The sequence below is a fragment of the Cotesia typhae genome, unplaced genomic scaffold, assembly GCF_013202065.1.
Source record: "Cotesia typhae breed Kobodo isofemale line unplaced genomic scaffold, CoteBio_Ctyphae contig_27, whole genome shotgun sequence".
In the NCBI taxonomy this organism is placed as follows: Eukaryota; Metazoa; Arthropoda; class Insecta; order Hymenoptera; family Braconidae; genus Cotesia; species Cotesia typhae.
This window is the reverse complement of record NW_027423733.1, coordinates 1142943-1165578: the sequence shown is the minus strand read 5'-3', so window position 1 is coordinate 1165578 and position 22636 is coordinate 1142943. Positions and strand designations below refer to the sequence as shown.

General features: G+C 34.3%; 1 protein-coding gene across 2 annotated transcripts in view; it reads left to right on the top strand.

The window, feature by feature from the left end:
• The window catches only part of LOC141525746 (F-box/LRR-repeat protein 16), a 79682-nt gene that overhangs the window by 15150 nt on the left and 41896 nt on the right, over window positions 1-22636 (top strand). For both annotated transcript variants that reach the window (XM_074240355.1, XM_074240354.1), the window contains exon 5: window positions 21094-21289. In XM_074240355.1, the coding sequence (XP_074096456.1) occupies window positions 21094-21289 (196 nt within the window). The remainder of the gene's footprint in view (window positions 1-21093; window positions 21290-22636) is intronic.

The window sequence follows — 22636 nt, the reverse complement described above, 5'->3', positions numbered from 1 at the left end:
TGAGATATTTTGGGAAGGGTGATTTTACTTCTTCAAAAATACAAATTTTTGAATTTCAAGTTACGTATCTTCGTCTTCTTCTTTAACTTTTAGGGATATTTGGCAGCGTTCTTTCACGTTTCTTCTTCTTTTCTTCTTTAACGTTTAGGGATCCCTGACTAAACAAAAGGATTTAAAATGATTAAAAATGAATAAATTTTTAATCATACCAAATCATGTAAATCATTTTGGAAATTTCACAATTAATCATAATAAATCATCTCAAATACTGAGAAATTGACAGCACATAAAAGAATTAATAATGGTTTAAAATTTTTAATCATGTCGAATCATTCCTGATCATAAAATCCTCCGTTAATTTCTGTCACCTGTCATGATTTAAAATGATTCAATTTTGATTTCAAATTTTTAATCATGTTTAATTATTTTAAATCATGATGTAAGAGGTAAATTACGGTTTTCTATAATGATTTAAAATAATTATGTTAAGATTGAAGATTTGTAATCATGTCAAACCATTTCTAATAATAAAATATTTTTGAAATTTTGACGTTTCAATGATTCTAAATGATTATGTTATGATTGAAAATTTTTCAATCCTAATATGAAGAAATTATCCACCGAAAAAATTAAATAATTCGGTTTATTATACTAAATTTTTAATTCCAATCATCTAGGATGATTAAAACGTGACTTTTGTCTCACGGCTGCGCCGATGCTGAAATACGACAGCAGTTGCGCGGAACCCTATTTTCAACATTAAATAAAAATGATTGTTTTTGAAGCTAGAGTTCCGGAAGTCGAGATTTTATTTCAGCAATTTCCTCCTCTTTAAGGATCTTTTTCCAATTTCTGATATCATCTGTAGTGTAATTGAGATAGTTTTTGAGTTATTTACGAAAAACTGAGATTTTTTATTTTGTTTATGTTTTTTGTTAATAACAAATTGAATTTTTTATTAAAAAAACATTATTTTCAAAATTTTATTTTGCATCGAATGAGTGATTGTTCATATACACAGAAAGAAAAGTTCACTTGAGCCAAGAAAATATTTTTCTTTGTAATTATTTTCTTGAGCAAAAAAAAAAATTTTTTTTTGACCCAAGCAGTTTCACTTATTTCAACAAAATTAATTCTCTTGCTTAAAGAAATACTAATCTCGATCTAAGAAAATTTATTTAAGTTGAGAAAATCTTCTTGTTTAGAGAAAATTCAGCCACTTGCTCCAAAAATTTTGTTCTTGGTAGAAGTAAATTTTCTTTTCTTGAAAAAATTTTTCTCTTGCTCTAAATAATTAAATATCTCGATAGAAGTAAATTTTCGTTAATATTTTTATTGATTAACATGTCAAACGTGAAGATTAAATAATATTATATTATTTGGTTTCATTCAATATGTGTAATTGCACGCTCAAATACTGTAAAAAGGGTATCAAATATTCTAGAGAAAAATTTTCTCAAGGTGAGAAAATTTTTTTCTCAGCTAAAATAGGTAGCGCTACTTCCCTAAAGTATCTTAAAATCTTGATCACATATAAAAATTTATTGTATCAAGTATTTGTGATAATTTGAATTAAAAAAAAAATTACTTCCACCGAGAATAGAATTTCAAGAAAAATTTTTACTTCGGCCAACATAAATTCGGTCGTCCTTCAGGCACCCGAAAATTTTCTTCAGTCAAGAATTTTGTTCTCCTATCAAAAAATTTTTCTTTCCGTGAATTTATCACAATTTTTAAGATTTTTATCAGCAAGTTCCTCGGCTAAAGAGGGAAGTTTGTATGCACCTATATGTCTCCGGGTTCTGATAACTAATATTTAAGTATTTTTTTGCCGAGGATTACAAAAAACTAAGTTATTTTGCTCGCCGATGATCAATTTAATTGTTGATCACAATTGTTTAAACTTCTATAACTCAGGAACGGCTGATTTGACAGAGAAGTTTATTTGAAAATATTTTTTAAAATTTTAAACCAACAAGAAATGTTCCCATCAATTTTTTGATAAAATGAATATTTCCAGAGATATCGCAAAAAACGACAAGTAATGGTCGGACCTCTCTGTCTCGCGCACACATCCCGCGGACTTTATCAACAAACAAAACAAAATCAGAAAATACAAAGACGAAAAAAATTAGAAACTCGTTGTCCAGTCAACAATAAAAGATAAACGCGATATGTACCTTAAATAGACACATTCTAGAGTGCCGAAAAATCAATAAGGGTTTGATCCACTCCACGGACACGAAGAAACAGCCTCATAAGTAATTAGCTGAAAATAATCAGTTATGAGTCATAACTAATTATTTTCAGCTAATTTTACATAATTTTGAAATTTAAAAATTTATTTCTTGGTCTCCACTAGAGATTAAGAAAATATACTTACAAAAATTGTAGAGTAGACTATACAGAAGATTTCCGGACCTATAATCGATCGATCCACTCCATATACATGGAGAAACAGCCCCATGAGAGGCGATTTTCGGCTAATTTCACTGAAATTTGATTTTTAAAAATGCATTCCTTGGTATCCATGGAAAAATAAAGAATAAAACTTATGAAAATCATAGAGTTCCCTCTACAGAACATTTTCAATCCTATAGAAGATCGATTCCCCCCCATGGTCACGGAGGTAGTTTTATACCTGGCGATTTTCATTCAATTTCTTATTATAAGTTCTGCAGACATTAAGATTTCAGTAATTTTTACTTTCTTTAGCTCATGTTTGAACTTATTAGATAATTTTTATCCCTCGGAATACGATAGGGGTCATTTTGCCCCCATAATTTTTTGGTAATTTTTTATGATGTTTATAAGTTTTCTTTGTTGATCTCTAGTGGACACCGAGGAATGAATTTTTAAAAGTCGAATTTCTGTCAAATTAATCAAAAATCGCCATTTATGCGGCTGTTTCTTCGTGTCCATGGGGTGGATCGATCACTTATGGGTCTGAAAATTTTCTGTAGAGTCTACTTTACGATTTTCATGAGTTTCTTTTCTTAATCTCTAATGGACACCGAGAAATAAATTTTTAAATTTGAAAATTATGTAAAATTAGGTGAAAATATTGTTATGGGGCCTTTTCTACGTGTCCATGGGTTGTATTAAACGTTTATTGATTTTTTGATACTCCAGCATGGGTCTATTTGAAGTACACATCGCGTTCAACTATTATTTTTTTGCTGGACACGAAGCTTATAATTTTTTTTCGTCTTTGCATTTTCTAGTCGCTTGTCGTTTGTCGATCGAGTCCGTGGGATGCAATTATTGTAAATATAGTGAATGTTACAATCTAGATGATTCATACAATCATCTAGATAGTATTCACTACTATCGGGTTGATGGTAGAAAATTTTACCATAACTAGATTGTAACTGCTAATATTGAATTTTCTACATGTATCCCACGATTTTTTATCATAAAAGACCTGGTTACTTTCTGCTATCCATAATAATTCAAAATGATTGCGTTCGAATTAAATATATTTAACCTTGTCCAATCATTTCTTAGTAAGAAATACTCGGAAAATTTTTGATATCCGTAATGATTCAAAATGATTGCTTTGGATTGAAGATTTTTAATGATATCAAATCATTCCTAATCATTTAATACTTCGTACATATCTGTCACCTCTTAAGGGTCAAAATGATTCAATTAGGATTAAGAATTTTTAATCACGTTTAATCATTTTAAATTATGATATATGATATATTATAATATATCATATATTATAATATATCATATATTATATATAAGGGATAAATTTCTCCCATTTGTAATGATTAAAATGATAAAGTTATGATTAAAAATATTTAATCATGTCGAATCATTTCTAATCATAAAATATTCTTAAAGTTTTTATCTCTGCAATGATTCAAAATCATTAAGTTAATATTAAAAATTTTTTGTTACGTCTTAGCATAATTTTTTTTTATTATTTAATTGTAATCCAGACCATTTAAGACCTATAGATTGGGATTGGTAGTATTTTAGCTGGTTTTAATTCTAGAAGTAATAAGACTTGGGTTGCAGTTAATACATGTATTATAAAATAAAAAAAAACAAGTCAATAAGTGTACAATTAAGTACGTACTACAAAAGTTATTACAAAAATTAATATAAAGTATAATTGGGACGAAGGACTCGGCACAATATAAAGACAATGATTTTAAACGCTTTGAGATCGATGAATAACGAACTTTACAATACCTGTATTACTTAGATAATCTCTGGAGATGAATATTGAATTGGAGATTTACGGATGATTTAACTCACTATTTAACTCACTATTCACAAAAAGAAAAAAAAAGTACTTACACAGTGGGAAGGCCTGCACTGGTAGAAATTAAGAAAATGAGTCTGAGTCTGAGTCAGAGTCGGAAAATTAACTAAATTACATTCTATTCTCCAGAGAGTCCCATAGTTTTAGTTTTTTTTTTTTTGGGGGGGGGGTCCTAGAAGGGACGATTTTCATCCAATTGAAAAGGACTTTTCCACCTTAGGCCTCCTTCTCTATAAGAAAAGCGGCCAGGTCACGCCCTTATGCAAGCGGATAGGTATGCGCACCTACGCATCCACTTACATGTATTTTGTTTATACATGAGATTTATTTATAATAATGTTATTTAATTTTACTTTTATTTTAATTAATTAATTGTTACTTATTTTATTTTTATCTGTTATTATTGAGCTTATTTTAGATTGTTGGAATCTATGTATTAATTATTTCATAAGATTTTATTGGTTAATTGATCTATTTTGTTTATGAGGATTGGTTTCGTATATTCATTTTTTAACTTCTCATTTATTAATTTTTCTTAATAAATTATTTTAAATTTTACTTTTATTATTTATTATTCAAAATTTATTTAGTATTTATTATGTAAAATTTTTATTTAGAGAAGGTTTCGTTACTCTTATCATTTAATATTTATTATTTAAAATTTTAGCTCAGTAAGATTTCGTTACTTCTATTAGTTAATATTTATTATTTAAAATTTTATCTCAGTAAGGTTTTGTTATTTTTACATAAATTTTATTATTTTCAAATTATTTAAACTTTAACTTATTGAGTAAATTTTAGAATTCTTGAATAAACGGAACCAAACGGAAATGATAAAATTGAAAAGAAGTTTCTCTTTTATGTTTCATTCTAACTACTATTTTTTCTTTTAGCCTACACGAAAAAGGAATTGTATGAAAAATTACAATAGTAATATCGTAATCCAGGATTAGACTTTTAGTATCTTGATTTTTACGATGCTACCGTCTACAGAATACAATTTGAATGATTGAAAATTACGATGTTATTTACTAAATTTTTTTTCTGTAAGAGCAAGTGAATAAGGCACGTTTGGTCTGGCACGTTTCGCGATCGATCAGAAGAATGTATTTGTTGATACCACGACTTACAATAGAATTGTAAGATTGCCAACCACAATGTTGGATAACACGGTGGATCTTAATCTAACATTGAATTACTGGAGTATGATCGTACTCATTCAGTTGGAGCAACGCGATATTTGGCATTGTCGTCTCGATATGCTCTTCCCCTACATCGCACTCGTCAATATCCACTAGGGATATCGTAGTCATGTTGAGTATCTTACTACATCAATCATATCCAATGATTGCATTGACTAGTCCCCAATGAGACAACAGAAATAGGAAACATTGAACTGTCTTCATCCTGTAACAAGAAAAAAAAACAATCTTCTCAAGGTCTAAAGTCGGGATCAGGATCCACGACGTTAGGCCTTTTTCGTTTGACCGGATTCGAAACCTGGATTTGAGTCTTTTTTAGCCTATTGGGGTGTACTATTTTGTTCCGATTCCCAATTTTCATACGGACATTTCCATCAGGAAGAACGTCGACCACCTCATGAGATCCCTTGTAATGGTCCTCAAATTTATGAGGTTTAGGCCTCTTTTGGAGAAAAACATTGTCTCCAATGTTTATACCCAAGGGTTTTATTTCTTTATCGTATAAGTCTTTTGACTTAATCTTAGCACCTACCAGATTATCACGAGCTAATTGACGAATCTGAGTCAACAGCTCCACTAATTTGATGATGTAATCATTACAGGTGGGCAATTTGTCTAAGTCATGTAGTGGTTCGCTAGAGGGCACTCGCGCAATTTTACCAAACACCAACTCTAATGGGGTGTATCGAGTCCCTTCATGTACGCAAGTATTATAAGAAAACATGGCTAACTCCAACCATCTATCCCACTCGGTCTTTTTACTAATATACTGTTGTAGGTATTTGCCTAAAACATGATGCGAACGTTCGAAAGAACCGTTGGATTGGGGTCTGAATGCTGTAGTTTGAATTTTCTTAACTTTAAACCGCTTCCATATTCGTTGTATGAAGCTACTGGTGAAATTGCGGCCCTGATCGGTTAACAAAGCCTTTGAAGCACCAAACATACTCACATAACGTTTAATAGACGCGTCTGCGACTGTTATAGCTAGCATATCCGGTAGTGGAATTGCTACACAGAATTTTGAGAACAAATCTTGAATCGTGAGGATATATTCATTGCCGTCATCAGTCCGAGGCAAGGGACCTACAATGTCCATTGCTACTCTTTTAAAGATCGTGTCCGGGGTGTCAGTTATTAACGTAGGTTGTCTAGTCTTAACCCGGACCAACTTCCGTAGCTGACACTCCAAACATTGTTGGATTCGGACTTGGATATCCTGTTTTAGGTTTTCCCAGAAGTAATTGGTACGTATTCTATTATAGGTTTTTGAAACCCCTTTATGTCCACCTAATGGGGACTTATGGGCTTCGAAGGAAATACGATTGCGTTCCTCCAGAGGAGCATAACGTATTGTACCGAGACATAATATGACCTTAATTTGGTTACCACCGTAGATATCATGGATTAAGGAAAGAACATCTACCCATGGGATATTCTCTACGAGTTCTGAATATGCTATCGAGAATGTCTTAAGACCTTTATCCCTCAGTATCCCTTTAAGTTTCACCAAACATTTAGCCATGTTACTTTTAATGATTAATGATGAGGATTCTCCGTTATTGCGAATAATTAGATCGAAATGATTACGATTACCATGTCGAGTCCAGAATACTGAACCTGTATCCATGACTCCACGACCTTCGGTAGTTTTTGGAGTTTCCTTACAGTTCGAGATCCTGAATTACAGGGATCTCCGTTTCCATTTAGAAAATGAACCAAATTGTCATCCCTATATTTGAACGAATCTTTAATACGAATAATATTGTGATTATTATTCTCAGTGGGGAGGCCTGCACTGGAATTCATAGATTTATTAACATTATTTTCCACATCGGACCCATCCGTGGATTGCGACTCATCGGAATCTTCGGAGGAATCAGACTGGGTATTAAGATCCAATCGAGGTGTCGGATCCTCAAGATCCAACTCCTCCTCGATCGGTCTCTCTTGACACATACGCGGTATGCCCCTCTTCCTAGGGACTACCCGGTTTTTCTGTGGAATTAAGCTAAGAGACTCGATGGGGAGGCCTGCATCGAGTATTGAATTATAATTAGTCTCAGTGGGAAGATCTGCACTGGAATTAATAAGTTCATTATGATTTTCTTCCACATCGAGCTCATCCGCGAATCCCAACTTAATGGAATCCTCAGAGGAATTCAATTATGTTTTAGGGTACAATTGAGATGTCGGATCTTCATGATTCAACTCATCCTCGGTCGAGATTTCCTAGCACTTCCGCGGTCTGCCCCTTTTTCCGAGGACCACCGTGGTTTTCTGTGGAATTAAGCTAAAGGACTCGATGGGAAGGCCTGCATCGAGTGTTGAATTCTTATTAGTCTCAGTGGGAAGGCCTGCACTGAGTTTTGAGTTGAGATTTTGTTCAGCTTGTTGGGCTCGTGTAGTGACATTAATTGTATTCGGGGCATTTCGAGAAAAGGCGTCGGCATTTGTATTGACTTTACCGGGTTTGTGGACCTTGTAATTAAAATCAGCGAGACGAAGACGCCATTTGAGTACACGGGAGTTCCCTTCTGTTGCCGATTTGAACCAAACGAGACGTTAGTGGTCAGTAACAATGGTAAACGAGCGCAAATACACATACTCGAGAATAATATGCTACCGGTCGGTCTTTACCGATTTTTTCCTGAGACAACACCGCTCTGATGGCATACCCTGATGCATCGGTGGTGATGATAAAAGGTTTAGAGAAATCGGGGTATTGTAAGACCGGAGCTATGCAGAGCTTTTCTTTCAATATCTCAAATGCAATCTGAGCGGACTCTGACCATTTGAAATCAATATCTTTTTCAAGCAATTTAGTTAACGGTTTTATGATATAAGAATATTTTTCGATGAACCTACGATAATAACTCGTTAAACCCAGAAATTCGCGAACGTTTCTCTGCGTTTTAGGAACTGGGACTTCCCTTACTGCCGTTAGTTCAGCAGGCTCAGGTTTCAAACCTTCCCTACTGATAATATGGCCTAGAAAATGGACTTCCGAACGAAGAAACGCGCATTTATCGGGCTGTAGTTGTAAATTTGCTTGTCGAAGCTGGAAGGTCGCTGGAGCATTTTTCAATCCAAAAAGCATTCGGAGATATTCCCGATGTACTTGAATCTGGTTATATCCAGAAGCTAAGTCGAATACAGAAAAATATGACGACTCTCCCAACTGATCCAAGATATCAGTGATATTCGGGAATGGATATTTGTCGGTGACAGTTTAGACAGTTAGACCTATCTACATTGGACTATTGTATGGAAATTCCGAAGGTGTAAATATGTCGGTATTCAAACCCTCTCTCATTTGTCTAGCTAATTCTTCTTTTAAAGCTTAGGAGTTCGATATTGTTTGACAGTGACAGGGCGATCGCTAGTGGTGAGTATCCGATGTCGGTATTTACCGGAAGAACTTAATTGTTCCCCGGGTATATAAAATCTATCGGCATATTTCTTTACTAGCTCCTCTACATGAATTTTTTCCTCCTCGTTGAGATGTCTAAATGCAACAAGGATTTGACCTTTTCGAATCTTTCTAGATCCGGAGGAATTTTTACAATGTTAAAAATAGTTTTTGTAATGTCGAATCGGGCATGAGTGTCTTTAGGAGATGAATCTTGAGTCTGGACTTTCTCAACTTCGCGAATAGCCAGACCCGGGATTTTTACAGCCACCTCCTTTTCGGTGGTATTATAAATCTGGAGATATGCGCGATTCTTATTACTGACTTTAATTAAGCGGTTACCAGCGAATACTCCCTTGCAGATTTTTAGCTTAGGTATATAACCTTCCTGAACCTCTGAGTTCTGAACATTTATGAAGAACGTCGATTCACTCCGAGGTGGAACATACATTATCCTGTTTTCAATCCGGTTGGCTTGGCGAAAAGGGAATTTTTTACCATCCATTTTCAATATTTTATTTTTATAATCAATTTTCGCCCCGTCGGTCGCGAAGAATTGCGATCCCACTAGACCAGCATGGGGTATTACCATGTCATCTGGGACTATATGACACACCGTCATCTTTCCAATGAGTCTAATTTTAATGCTTCCTAGAGTGCTAATTGGAATATTAGCTATTCCGTGTATTTCTATTATATCGTTCCTATCTATTTGATTACTATTTCTTATGGACCTAGCTTTAATTAGATTGGGTGAAGCCCCGGAGTCCAACATCATAACGACGTCGTCTCCACCGAGCGTCCTCCCCGCTACCGCGTAGGGTAGATTATCTATATCTACGTTAATATTCGCCTTGTTTATTCGGAATCTTCCTCGGGGGATGGTTTCACCGAGAAGTTCACCGAACGCTGAGGTCGATTGTTCTTGCCTGCATCCTGAGGAAAAGAAGCAATAGTCTGTCTAGGGATAGGAGGATTGTTGACATTTGGCATAATGAAAGAGTTATTATTAGGAAAAGAAGTATTATTAATGAAAGGAGGATGGTTATGGAAAGAATTAGGAAAAAGGATGTTGTTATTGTTTGGCACATTATTTGCGAAACGCCGGACAGCGCGACATTCATTGGTATCATGTCCGCCGGTGTTATATTTACAAAATTTATATGAATATTGATTGAAATTGTAGAATTGGCCCAGGTTCTGGCCGAAAGGTTGGTATGGATTTGGTTAGGGAACTTGATTTTGATTTGGGGAACTAAGGTTAGGAAATTGAGCATTGTGGTTGAAATTTTGGTTCGAGAACTGATTGACGTTCGAGTTACGTGTTTGTTGGTTGAATTGAACCGGAACCGTTCTTTTATATGGATTCATGGGACAGTACCTCGCGGTATGCCCATGATTTCCACATAACTGACATTTAACCCGCGCGTATGGATTATTTGGAGTGATTGAATTTATTTAAGCACATTCTTTGACCGTATGCCCTTTTGTAAAACAAATTTAACATGTAATTTCCAGACAGTTCTTGGCAAAATGTCCCGGTGGTTTACAATTATTGAACGTGTTTGAATAAGCTGTTAAGTTTCGATTACTAAAATTTAAATCTTGATCCAAGGTTTGGTCTTGATTTTGTTTGTTTTTCTTTTTCGTTTTTTCCTTTTTAGTTTCGGGATTGTGAAGAGTGGGGGAATCGGTTGAGGATGGTAAGATGAGGATTAATGGTTGACCTTCGCTTTGTTTTCCCTCGTCCTTTTTTTTATTATTTCTGTTGGGGTCGTGGCGCATCTCTTTACGGGCATTTAATTTTTTTTCTATACTAATGGCTTTAGTGAGGGCTTCATCTACTGTAGCGCATGTTGTCATACGCTGATCTATTTCGTTAGTTAAATTCTGTGTAAAACAGTTGGCAATAGATAGTTCAATTTTAGACTCAAAATCGGTTATAGCCGCCTGTTGTAAATTAGGATTTTCAGCTTTTCAGCACTCCAGAATTTCACAACCTTTACTCCGGAGTCTATTTACAAATTCGACCACAGACTCCTTTTCTTTTTGGTATATTTGTCCGAGTTTACCGTGGAGCTGAAAGATGGTTTTATTTGGGATATAAATTTTTTTTAGCGCCGCCGTTAAAACAGCGACCGTGGCTGGAAACTCAATGTTAAGGAAGGTTTTGACTTTGCTGCCTAATTTGACTCCATATATGAGTTTTGCGAGGTTTCCTTCGGCTTCGTCCGGCAGAACGGACTTGGCTTCTTTATAACCGTTCAAAAATTCTATTAGTTCGTTGGGATTGCCGTCGAACTTCGGTACGAAGGACAACGTATCCGTTAAGGAGATATTTTGATTGGGTGCGAAACACCATATTGACGGGCCTTGGGTTAAGAAATGGGCACGCAACTGGTTCTACGTCCAAAATCTGGTCAATAATTTGTTTTGCAACCTGAAGAGGATTGTTCTGTTCGTCCGGTTGAATTTCGAAAACGTTTGGAGCAACAGGTCCTATTTGGGGAAGGTCAATGCGGATTTCAGGTGGAACAACTACACGAGGAGCGATCAAGTTGGGTACTTCTGGAGGTGGCAACAATGGATTTGCAACTCTGGAGCTTCCTACTGGACTTTCTGGACGTGAAGGATCGTCCTCGTCGTCTGAAATCTCAGGCTCGTTTAAAGTATTACCTAAACCTGAATCTGTGGTAAAATCAATAAACTGAAATTTACGAAGTTTACGAGTTCTTGGCGGCAGTCCTTCGGAAAAAGACGCAGTTCCCTGACCTCTCAGAGAATACGGTTTCTTTTGGTCGTTATTAGACATGGAGACCTAATATTCAGAAAAGGGTAGTCAAACAGCAAAGAAAAAAACAGAATTCTAATGTTTGAAAACTAAGATCTCGAATGCGCTAATATACTTATGAGGTGTTTTCAGATCAACAGGGTATGTTTGATGGGGCTTGAATTGATACGGTGGAATACATCAAGGTTTCGAATCCTGTATTATTCAAACGATTAATTGTTTAGTTGAATCAATTCAAATGAATAAATGTTTTATAAGTATAAGGTTAAACAATATTGTGCGTCAAGAGTAAAATTATTAGAGAAATATGTAAAACAATTAAAATGTAAAAAAAATGAAAGTGTTACGTCGAAAACGCAACTAAAATTTAATTATTTTTATCCTAGCCGTTAGGCTAATAGATAAGGATCTGAAGCTTACAGGAAAAATTTTATAGAAATAAATAATAATAAAATATGAATTAAATTTGATAGATATATTTTAAAATTCTAATACAAAATTTCAATTTAGAATAAAAAAGAAATACACAAAAACGAAAATTATAATTGTAGACTTACTCAATATCGGTGTCACCGTTTCTTGCCTGTTTCAGTAATTTTAAGAAAGGAATTAAATCGAATCTATTTTAACCAACTTGTACGAAATGAAAAATTTTAATTGTATAACGAACCGACAAAACTTGGGACTTACTTTAAAACTTAACCTCGTGTTGAGGTGGTAAAAACTAAAACTGGACTGACTTGAAAAACTTGGAAAACTGAAATCGACAAGACCTTGTGGGCGGTGACATTTTCCTAAATTCTATGTTCCGGGATAACTCTAGGCCAATTACAATAACACTAAGTGGTCCGAGTTTTCCTTTCTCAAGGAGCCCGTCGCTTCGGGTAGCGCACTACTCCCTCCACGTTGTCTCAAGGGCCTGTTGACCCCCTTCTCTTAAATTCTATATTTAACAATTAGAAAAGGAATTATTATTAAATTTTTACCCTTTTCACTATTTTAAATTATTAATTAAAATATAATTTTCGATGATCATATCTTATTATTCTATTCGCGAGGTATCATTAAATTAGTTAGATAAAAATTAATTTGTGCATAGATAACAAATTATCATTAGTTTCTTAGATCTAAATTTTTCTTTTTATTGAAGTCGTTATTTTATTCGAAAATAAAAGAAAACATTTATTTATTTTTTTTTGTTTAAACTTATATTATAGTTATTAAATTTTGTTCTTTAAATTATCAACATTTATTTTTTTTTCTGTTGATACTAGAATTATCATAACATTCCTTTTTATTTTTTTCTTTTATCATTATTTACTTTTATTTTATTTATACTATTGTTTATATATACATTTATTTTGTTATCGAAAACTTCTATTTCGGATCTCAACAAAGTTTAAAATTCCATTAGGGCATTTGTTCAGGCTCAAATCCCTTAGTGTGGTCAGGCCCAACTAAAAACTAAATTTTTAAAATAAGTTTCTTTTGAAAATACTATTAATAAATTTGAAGATAACAAAAATTTAAGATAACAAAATAAATGTATGTAACTACAAAATTACAAAATTATTACTAAAATAATTAAAGCCTATTCAATATTAAATAAAAATGTCGAACATTGAGTCCGACATAACAGAAAGTATAAATGATCTCCGTTACGTTCCCAAAATTACGTATATAAATTCATTGAGATGTTTTTCAATAATTAATTACTAGGTTTTGACACCTTGGGTAGTCGATCGACCCCCGGTGTGTCGTCACAGATGAGCTTACTTTCTTATTATTCTTTTATTATTGACTTATCATTATGGGCCCCATAAATCTGCCCAGATAACCCCCTGGGTTTCTAACCATTTAGCTTCGAAAGGCGGAAAATGTCGTGACTCGTCTTTCTGAAGAACTTCTCCCAATAATACCCGTACCTGGGGTCGTTGATGGGAATAACGCCCCCTAGAGGGTGAACGAACCTCGATCGGGACCAGCTTCCAAGCCCTGGTGATGTCAGTCCAATAGGCAGGGCGGTTGTTGCTGACAAAGATGGTCTGACCCGGTGGACCTTGACTCGTGGGTGATCTAGGTGAGTCTTCCTCGGCGGTTTGAACTACCCTTACTCGGGGTTCGATTAAGATCTCGTCGTCGGTTATTCGCACTACTGGTCTCGCGTTCCGCACTACTTCCGCTCGCGGTTCGACTGGAGTTACGACGCTGATTGCTGGCAACGATAGGTAGAATGGCTGGGCCAAGCGACAACGACCTTCTTGTACCGAGCGACCCGATCCGCGTGACCGTTTTCCGTGAGGCATTTACGTACAGGAATTTGGTGCTGGCCGAACGCTGGCTAGCGCTCTTGCCGAAGAGATTGAGATCTGGGGATACGCTGATTAAGCACTCACCCAGCAGGAGGGTTAGGTTGGTGAAACGCTGGCTAGCGCTTTAGCCGGAAGGTTTTCTTATTTGGGTTGGAACTGCTGTAAAGCGCTCCGCCCCATAATAAGTGTATTGGACTATATGTTTTTGGTGTAGTTGGTTTATTTAGAAAATAGGATCTGGAGAGGTTCAAGCTTGAGGATGGAGCTCTCTGCACTCGAGAGTCTCTAGATCTACTGACTTGCTCCGCTCCAGAATAAATGTTTATAAATCTTATTGTCAGCCATGTTGGTAGCTCAGGTTACTCCTGAGAGAGTCGACGAGGCCCGGGTCCCATGCTGACGCAAGATGTTTTGGTTATTCGCGGCTACGGCAACTGCTGATGCCTTATCACAAGCGATTTCCGTTACTCCGCTGTTGGTATAACCACCAGCGAACCAACTGATATCGCATGGTGTGCGTTCTGAAAATCATCTAAATTAAAATAAACGCTTTTTAAATAAAATGAAATAAATCTTAAGAAAAAAAAAAATAATTTTAGGCGAAATTCTGAGAACGTAACAATCTCAAAGCGTTTTTTTTTTTTTTTTTTTTACTGGTTTGCGTTACTAGGTACGTAAAGACCCAATGGATATGATCGAGGGAATTGAACCCGTTGAATAATGGTATCATCTTCAATTTTTTCACCGTTGGTGTGTAATAACGCGATTAAAATTTTTCCGTTAAATGTTTGTTCTTCAATTACCCGCGTAATTGGTAGTGTTTTCTACAATATTGGAGCCTTCTGCCCGATCTTTTACTTCTGCCAGGCATAAGGAGGTGAAAATATTTAGAAAAAAATGAAGAAAACAAAACGTTCGTTCGAACGTCAAGTTTTTGAAAAAGGGCTATTACCGTTTGTAATAGCAGAATTTAAAAAAGGGAGATGGTATACTCAAGCGGAACGCTTGTTCGCGTGCCAGGCTTGACTATACCGAAAAGAAGTAAAAGAAAATAAAACCAGTTAAAATACTCGGGTCCCTGTTCGAGCGCCATTTTTATGTTACGTCTTAACGTAATTTTTTTTTATTATTTAATTTTAATCTAGACCATTTAAGACCTATAGATTGGGATTGGGAGTATTTTAGCTGGTTTTAATTCTAGAAGTAATAAGACTTGGGTTGCAGTTAATACATATATTATAAAATAAAAAAAAACAAGTAAATAAGTGTACAATTAAGTACGTACTACAAAAGTTATTACAAAAATTAATATAAAGTTTAATTGGGACGAATGACTCGGCACAATATAAAGACTGATTTTAAACGCTTTGAGATCGATGAATAACGAACTTTACAATACCTGTATTACTTAGATAATCTCTGGAGATGAATATTGGATTGGAGATTTACGGATGATTTAACTCACTATTTAAGTCACTATTCACAAAAAGAAAAAAAAAAGTACTTTACACAGCGGGAAGGCCTGCACTAGTAGAAATTAAGAAAATGAGTCTGAGTCTGAGTCAGAGTCGGAAAATGAACTAAATTACATTCTATTCTCCAGAGAGTCCCATAGTTTTAGTTTTTTTTTGGGTGGGGGTCCTAGAAGGGACGATTTCCATCCAATTGAAAAGGACTTTTCCACTCTAGGCCTTCTTCTCTATAAGAAAAGCGGCCAGGTCACGCCCTTATGCAAGCGGATAGGTATGCGCACCTATGCATCCACTTACATGTATTTTGTTTATGCATGAGATTTATTTTTAATAATGTTATTTAATTTTACTTTTATTTTAATTAATTAATTGTTACTTATTTTATTTTTATCTATTATTGAGTTTATTTTAGGTTGTTGGAATCTATGTATTAATTATTTCATAAGATTTTATTGGTTAATTGATCTATTTTGTTTATGAGGATTGGTTTCGTATATTCATTTTTTAAGTTCTCATTTATTAATTTTTCTTATTAAATTATTTTTAATTTTACTTTTATTATTTATTATTCAAAATTTAGTTAGTATTTATTATATAAAATTTTTATCTAGAGAAGGTTTCGTTACTCTCATTATTTAATAATTGTTATTTAAACTTTATCTTATTGAGTTAATTTCAGAATTCTTGAATAAACGGAACCAAACGGAAATGATAACATTGAATAGAAATTCCTCTTTTATGCGTCATTCAAACTACTATTTTTTCTTTTAGCCTAAGCACACAAAATACTAAAGATATTTTTCCCTTATCCTTTTACATCAGGCCCTATTTATTCTATTTTTATGGTTTTTCTCTGAAATGAATGTAAAACTAAAATTTAATATTTTTTTTAATAGTATTTTGCAGGTAAAAATATCTTAGTCCTGTGTATGTCTTTATTTTAATGACCCTGGGGTCATGAAAGCGATTATTCTATGTACTATTTAATGTAAAAAAAAAATGTTATGTTCTATTTCTAAGGTCGCTCAAACAAAATTATGGTCATTGAACTACACTAGTCACAAAAATTAAGGGATATAAAAAAAATTCCAAATTTTTTGGTGATTTTCAGCGAGCTGTAACTCCGAGGAAAATGATCGCACAGAAAAAAAAAAAAAAGCAAATTGTAGCTCCAAGTGTCTAGTTTTTAGATATGATCATGAAAATTTTTTGTCATCGTCAGGTCTGGAGAAATCCTAAGAAAACTACTGAAAAAAATTTTTCGAAATTTTTTTCGTCTTAAAAAGGTCTACGGGCTTCAAAAAAATTTTTTCGATTGTTTCGTTTAAAAGCTCTTTTAGTAAATTTAATACCCTTTAATTTGACGTAATCAAAAAGCCTGTACGATAATTTGCCGCGGAGTTATCGTCAATCAAAGCAAAAAGTTTTTTTGACTTTGGAAATCAATAACTCTGGAAATAATGATCGTATAGGAAATCGAAGGAGGGTTTTGAAAACTACACAATATTCTCTATAAGAAAACGTAAACCGCTTTTGAAGAAAAAATTTTTTTTGAATTGAAAACTCGGACTGAAAAAAGACAAAAATTCGCATAATTAAGGATATTTGGATAACTTGGTATAACTTTGGATAAAATGGATGAACGAAGGATATCGTTGGTAATTTTTTAACTTCAAAGTGTCCCCTAAAATCCCTAAGAAATTCAAAGCGCTGCGATTTTTTGTTCATAGTGCCCAGAAGCTTCAAATTCTGTGTTTTCGCAAAAATCACCATTATGAGCAATTTTGTGATTTTTATTCATTTTTCCATTGAAAAAAATTTTTTTTTTCAAAATTCTTTATTTTTTCGATCAAAGAGATTGATTTTTCAAGAAATTTGAAAAAAAAAAAATTTCAATTTTTTTCGAAAATTTTTTTCGAAATTTTCTCAATTTTTTTCGACTGTTGTTTTACCGCCGGCATTAGCGTTACCCAAAGCGTACCACGTGGAGGTTGCTCGGTCGGATTTACGCTTCTCACACACACACGTGTGTGTGTGTGTGTGTCTTTGTCTGCGTGTTTGTCTGTTTGCAGCTGCCGAATGACCTCTGTACGCACGGCAGTAACTGCTCAGTACCGTGTATTGCCACCTCTGTTCCGAATCACAGCTCGTAAACGCTCTTGCATGTTGATGCATCGTCGAATATCACGTTGCGAAATTCCTTGCCAACAACGTAACAACGCTTGAGTCAACTGATGAAGATTGTGCAGTTGCGGATAGTCTCGCCGCAATCGACGCCCAAGCATGTCCCAAACATGCTCAATTGGGTTCAAATCAGGACTCATCGCTAGATGATTAAGCGTTGTTACGTTGTTGGCGCGGAGAAAAGTTCGCGTACGAACTGCAGTGTGAGGACGAGCATTATCCTGTATCAAAATGAACCGTCTTGCCCCCATGCGTGTGCGCATAGGCAGGACGTGTGGCTCCAGAATTTCGTCGACGTACCTATCGGCAGTCAACGTCCCACGAACGATGACCAACGGGGTTCTGGTATTGAAGGACACGCCTGCCCACACCATGACTGATCCACCATTGAAAGCTGTAACTGGTCTCGTAAAACCATCCCGATCTCGTTCTCACTCACGACGGCGCCAAACGAGAGATCGTCTATCGCTGCCATGAAGACAAAATCGAGATTCGTCAGTCCATAATACACTGGTCCACTGTCTACGACCCCAATGGTGATGATCATGAGCATAGGCCAATCGGGCTCGGCGATGTCGTGGAGTGAGCATAGGCACGCGATTTGCGCGTCTAACGCGTAGTCCTTGCTCTCGAAAGCGATTTCGAACCGTCGATGCCGATATGTGTTGTTGGGGAGGACGTTGTCGACGATTGCGAAATTGATGAGCGATCGTGTGGGCATGCGCAGTAGGGTTTCGACGAGCTTCTCGAATGATAGCTCGATCATCACGCTCGGTAGTGATTCGTAGTCTACCTTGACCCGGACGACGATCGTAACTTTGAGTCGCGTTAAATCGGGCATAGGCCCGACTGATAACGGACTGGCTCACTCTCATAGAAGCTGCTACTTCCACCTGACTGTAGCCCTCTTGAAGGAGGGTAACAATGCGAGCCACATCTGTGGCAGCTAAATGTTGACGAGGCATATCAAAAGGTGCTTATCAAAGAAAAGCTTACATAAAATTCACGTAAGGAATTTAGGCTAAAAAGAAAACGTAAAATTCAAGTTTTGTGTGAGGAAAAGCCGAACTCCGCGGGGGTATATCAATTTGTTTTTATTGAATTTTTAAAATGAGATTTAAAACTAAGGCAGTTGTAGCGGACAGAAAAAATTGAGTTAATTTTTTTGACAATAGTGAAGCATTCTGAAGACGATAAAAAAAAATTAAAAAAAAATTTTTGATAAAAAAATTTCGAAAAAATTGAAAATTTTTTTTTTTTTTTTTCAAATTTCTTGAAAAATCAATCTCTTTGATCGAAAAAATAAAGAATTTTGAAAAAAATTTTTTTCAATGGAAAAATGAATAAAAATCACAAAATTGCTCATAATGGTGATTTTTGCGAAAACACAGAATTTGAAGCTTCTGGGCACTATGAACAAAAAATCGCAGCGCTTTGAATTTCTTAGGGATTTTAGGGGACACTTTGAAGTTAAAAATTACCAACGATATCCTTCGTTCATCCATTTTATCCAAAGTTATACCAAGTTATCCAAATATCCTTAATTATGCGAATTTTTGTCTTTTTTCAGTCCGAGTTTTCAATTCAAAAAAATTTTTTCTTCAAAAGCGGTTTACGTTTTCTTATAGAGAATATTGTGTAGTTTTCAAAACCCTCCTTCGATTTCCTATACGATCATTATTTCCAGAGTTATTGATTTCCAAAGTCAAAAAAACTTTTTGCTTTGATTGACGATAACTCCGCGGCAAATTATCGTACAGGCTTTTTGATTACGTCAAATTAAAGGGTATTAAATTTACTAAAAGAGCTTTTAAACGAAACAATCGAAAAAATTTTTTTGAAGCCCGTAGACCTTTTTTAAGACGAAAAAAATTTCGAAAAATTTTTTTTCAGTAGTTTTCTTAGGATTTCTCCAGACCTGACGATGACAAAAAATTTTCATGATCATATCTAAAAACTAGACACTTGGAGCTACAATTTGCTTTTTTTTTTTTTTTTCTGTGCGATCATTTTCCTCGGAGTTACAGCTCGCTGAAAATCACCAAAAAATTTGGAATTTTTTTTATATCCCTTAATTTTTGTGACTAGTGTATAATTTATATTTAAATAATTTCAATGTTCCTCAAGACGTGATATTTTAATCGAATCGATCTATTTCTTATCATGCACGAAAATAAGTAAACTGTACTAAGTTATAGTTGATGTATAATGAGTAATGATCAACTGTTAAAAATTACCATTTCAAACAGTAAAATCGCGATTTTAACAATTATTCTGTAATATTTATCATTTAGATGCTATAATTTATTCTTTACATGGAAGAAGATACCATTTCAAACAGTCATATTTGCTTTGTGAATGTCTGAAATGTTGAAGTATAATAATTAAGAATTTTGACTTCGATATTAATCATTTCGTATCCCTCGCGGTCCTGCAACCACCGTGGATCCACGGTGGTTGCAGGACCGCGAGGATATTATATGAATTTTAATTTGTCTAAAAATTCCACGAACTTAAGTTCAATTAACTTATTAACACGTAATAAATTATTTCGCAATATAAAATAATTTCAATTAATAATCTCTGATATGATTTTTTGACAAAATTCTATATAAAATTGTCATTCACAAAAATTCAACTAAATTCGACTCATTCAAATTTAGACTCTAGAACATTCGTTAGTTTGGTTGTTTTGACCTTGGGTACATCGGATTTACTGCAACGTAAAATTCTACTGACGCTCGATCAAAAATCCGTGAGAAAACACTTGTCGTTTTTTTTCTCAAGCATAAAAATTAATCATTCGTTTTACCTATTTCATTGATTATTATAACAATTAATAAAACGAATTCCGATGTTAATGAAATTTAATGAATTAATTCGAGTTCATTAAAATTTCTCACTAAAAAAGTTGAAAAAATTTATCCCTTTTTAATTACGGCTCGCAAGCCAACGTTTTAATGTAACAATATTGTTGTCTTTTACGATTGCAAATTTTAATTTTGCTCCAGAGCTGTCATTTGTAGTCAAAAACATGTTTTTTTAAGTCTACTTCACTACATATGTCAATGAAACTCGGGCAATGTTTGTCCTTTTCGAACCGCTAACGCTGCTAGTCAGTAATTTTTCGTACTGCAGTAAGCAAGCTAATTTGGAAAAGAATTAACTGCATTTCATGTCACTTAGAATGATTAAAATTTAAATTTTATTATCAAATTATTTTACAAAATCCGAGTTACAAATAATGAATCCAAAAGATTCTTTTAAATTTCCATGAATAAGAAATCTAATTTGAAATAATTTAAAAGCATCGGATTTGAATACTATATAGATATATAATTAACATGGAGGTAATCATTTCAAATCATCTTTCTGAATCAGGGTTAGTAAAATCTTATATTAAAGCTGACATTTATTTTAGATAATTTGTATTTGTTTCAGTACATTCTTTACCAAACCTTACCGTACTGTCACTTTCGGGATGCAGTAAAGTTACTGATGATGGCGTTGAACTTATTGCAGAGAATTTACCACGTCTTCGTTGTTTAGATTTGAGTTGGTGTTCGAGAATAACTGATGCAGCACTTGAATATATAACATGTGATTTAAATCAACTAGAAGAACTTACGTTAGACAGGTCAGTGAAATTTATAATACACTTGAAATTTGAAGAATTAACATCGTTCAAACTTTATGATTATATTTCTTATACCATCCTGTTACTTTAATTGTTCATAAATATGCTGTTCCATTTTATCAAAACTTTTTTAGTGGATTCAAAACTTTTTTAATCTTGAGTTCAAAAATATAAACAAGACAGTTGAAATGATACAAGAATACGTCTTTTATTACAAAACAATAGATGAAAAGTATGAAAGTGAAAATATAACTAAGCTGTGTGTATCCCTTAAATGAAATCTGTTTCGTAAAATATAGTCGGATATGAATTAATCCTTACTGAGTCAAAATATCAGACCCATCTTAGCTGTAAAAGTTTCCGAATCCTCTGTAGTTTGATTCACCGCCTTAGAAGACGCCCGTTTTGACAGTAAAAATCGGAATGAACTGAGGATTAGGGTGGTCCTTGAAAGGGGTGTTGTTGAATTTCTTTGCTCTCAAGGGCTCAAATGCTCCAAATTATTAAAAAAAATTCCTGCAAAATTTGAGCTCTTAATATTACCTTTAAAATTTTCCCCATTCCAACCTAAGTTTCTCATAGAAAGAACATGAAGAAATTCTATTTTTTCTTTAGAATTTTATAATTCATCGACAAATGGATCAAAAGTAATGGATAGCAATAATTTGACTGCAAATTTAATGCTCTACAAAAAAGGTCTCTAATAATTTTTCGCTAAATCTGAAGGCTTAAAGGTTATTCAAGCTCAGAGTTTAATTTTCATATAATTATTAATATTAGGGTCATTCGATGTTAAATCGACCCCTTTAGATTTGGATAAATTTTGGTCAGAAGTTTTCTTTTATCATATAATGAAGTTCTGCCAAAGGGAAAGAAATAAAAAAATATGCAAACCAAAATTTCGCGATTTTTCCAGTTTTTCAATTTTGTTTTTGTAATATCTCAAACGTGTAACAGGGTAAAATTACCCTAAATCGATAAGTCACCGGATATCGATAACTATTCGATATAGCACTGGCGCGTCTCGATCTTCGGGCCTAAAGGGAGAATAGGAGGGGGTAGTTTTGGGTTAAAATAGGTGAGCCGTGCAGTAGAAAAGGGAGAAGTAATGTGACCGCCAGACATAGTGCCACGGAAATCGAGAAGGACCTATCCCCGGAGTAGTGACGAGACGAAGGAAGCCAACTACAACTAGGACTTCATCCTCAACTAGTGAGTTAGATCATCGTTTTGTTCGTCAAGGTATCAATTATTACTCGGTGGGAAAGAAATGGACCGCGGTTTGCACTCGGCCTACTTTACCTCTTCTCAATTTTATATATATAAATTTTATTAATAAATAATAGT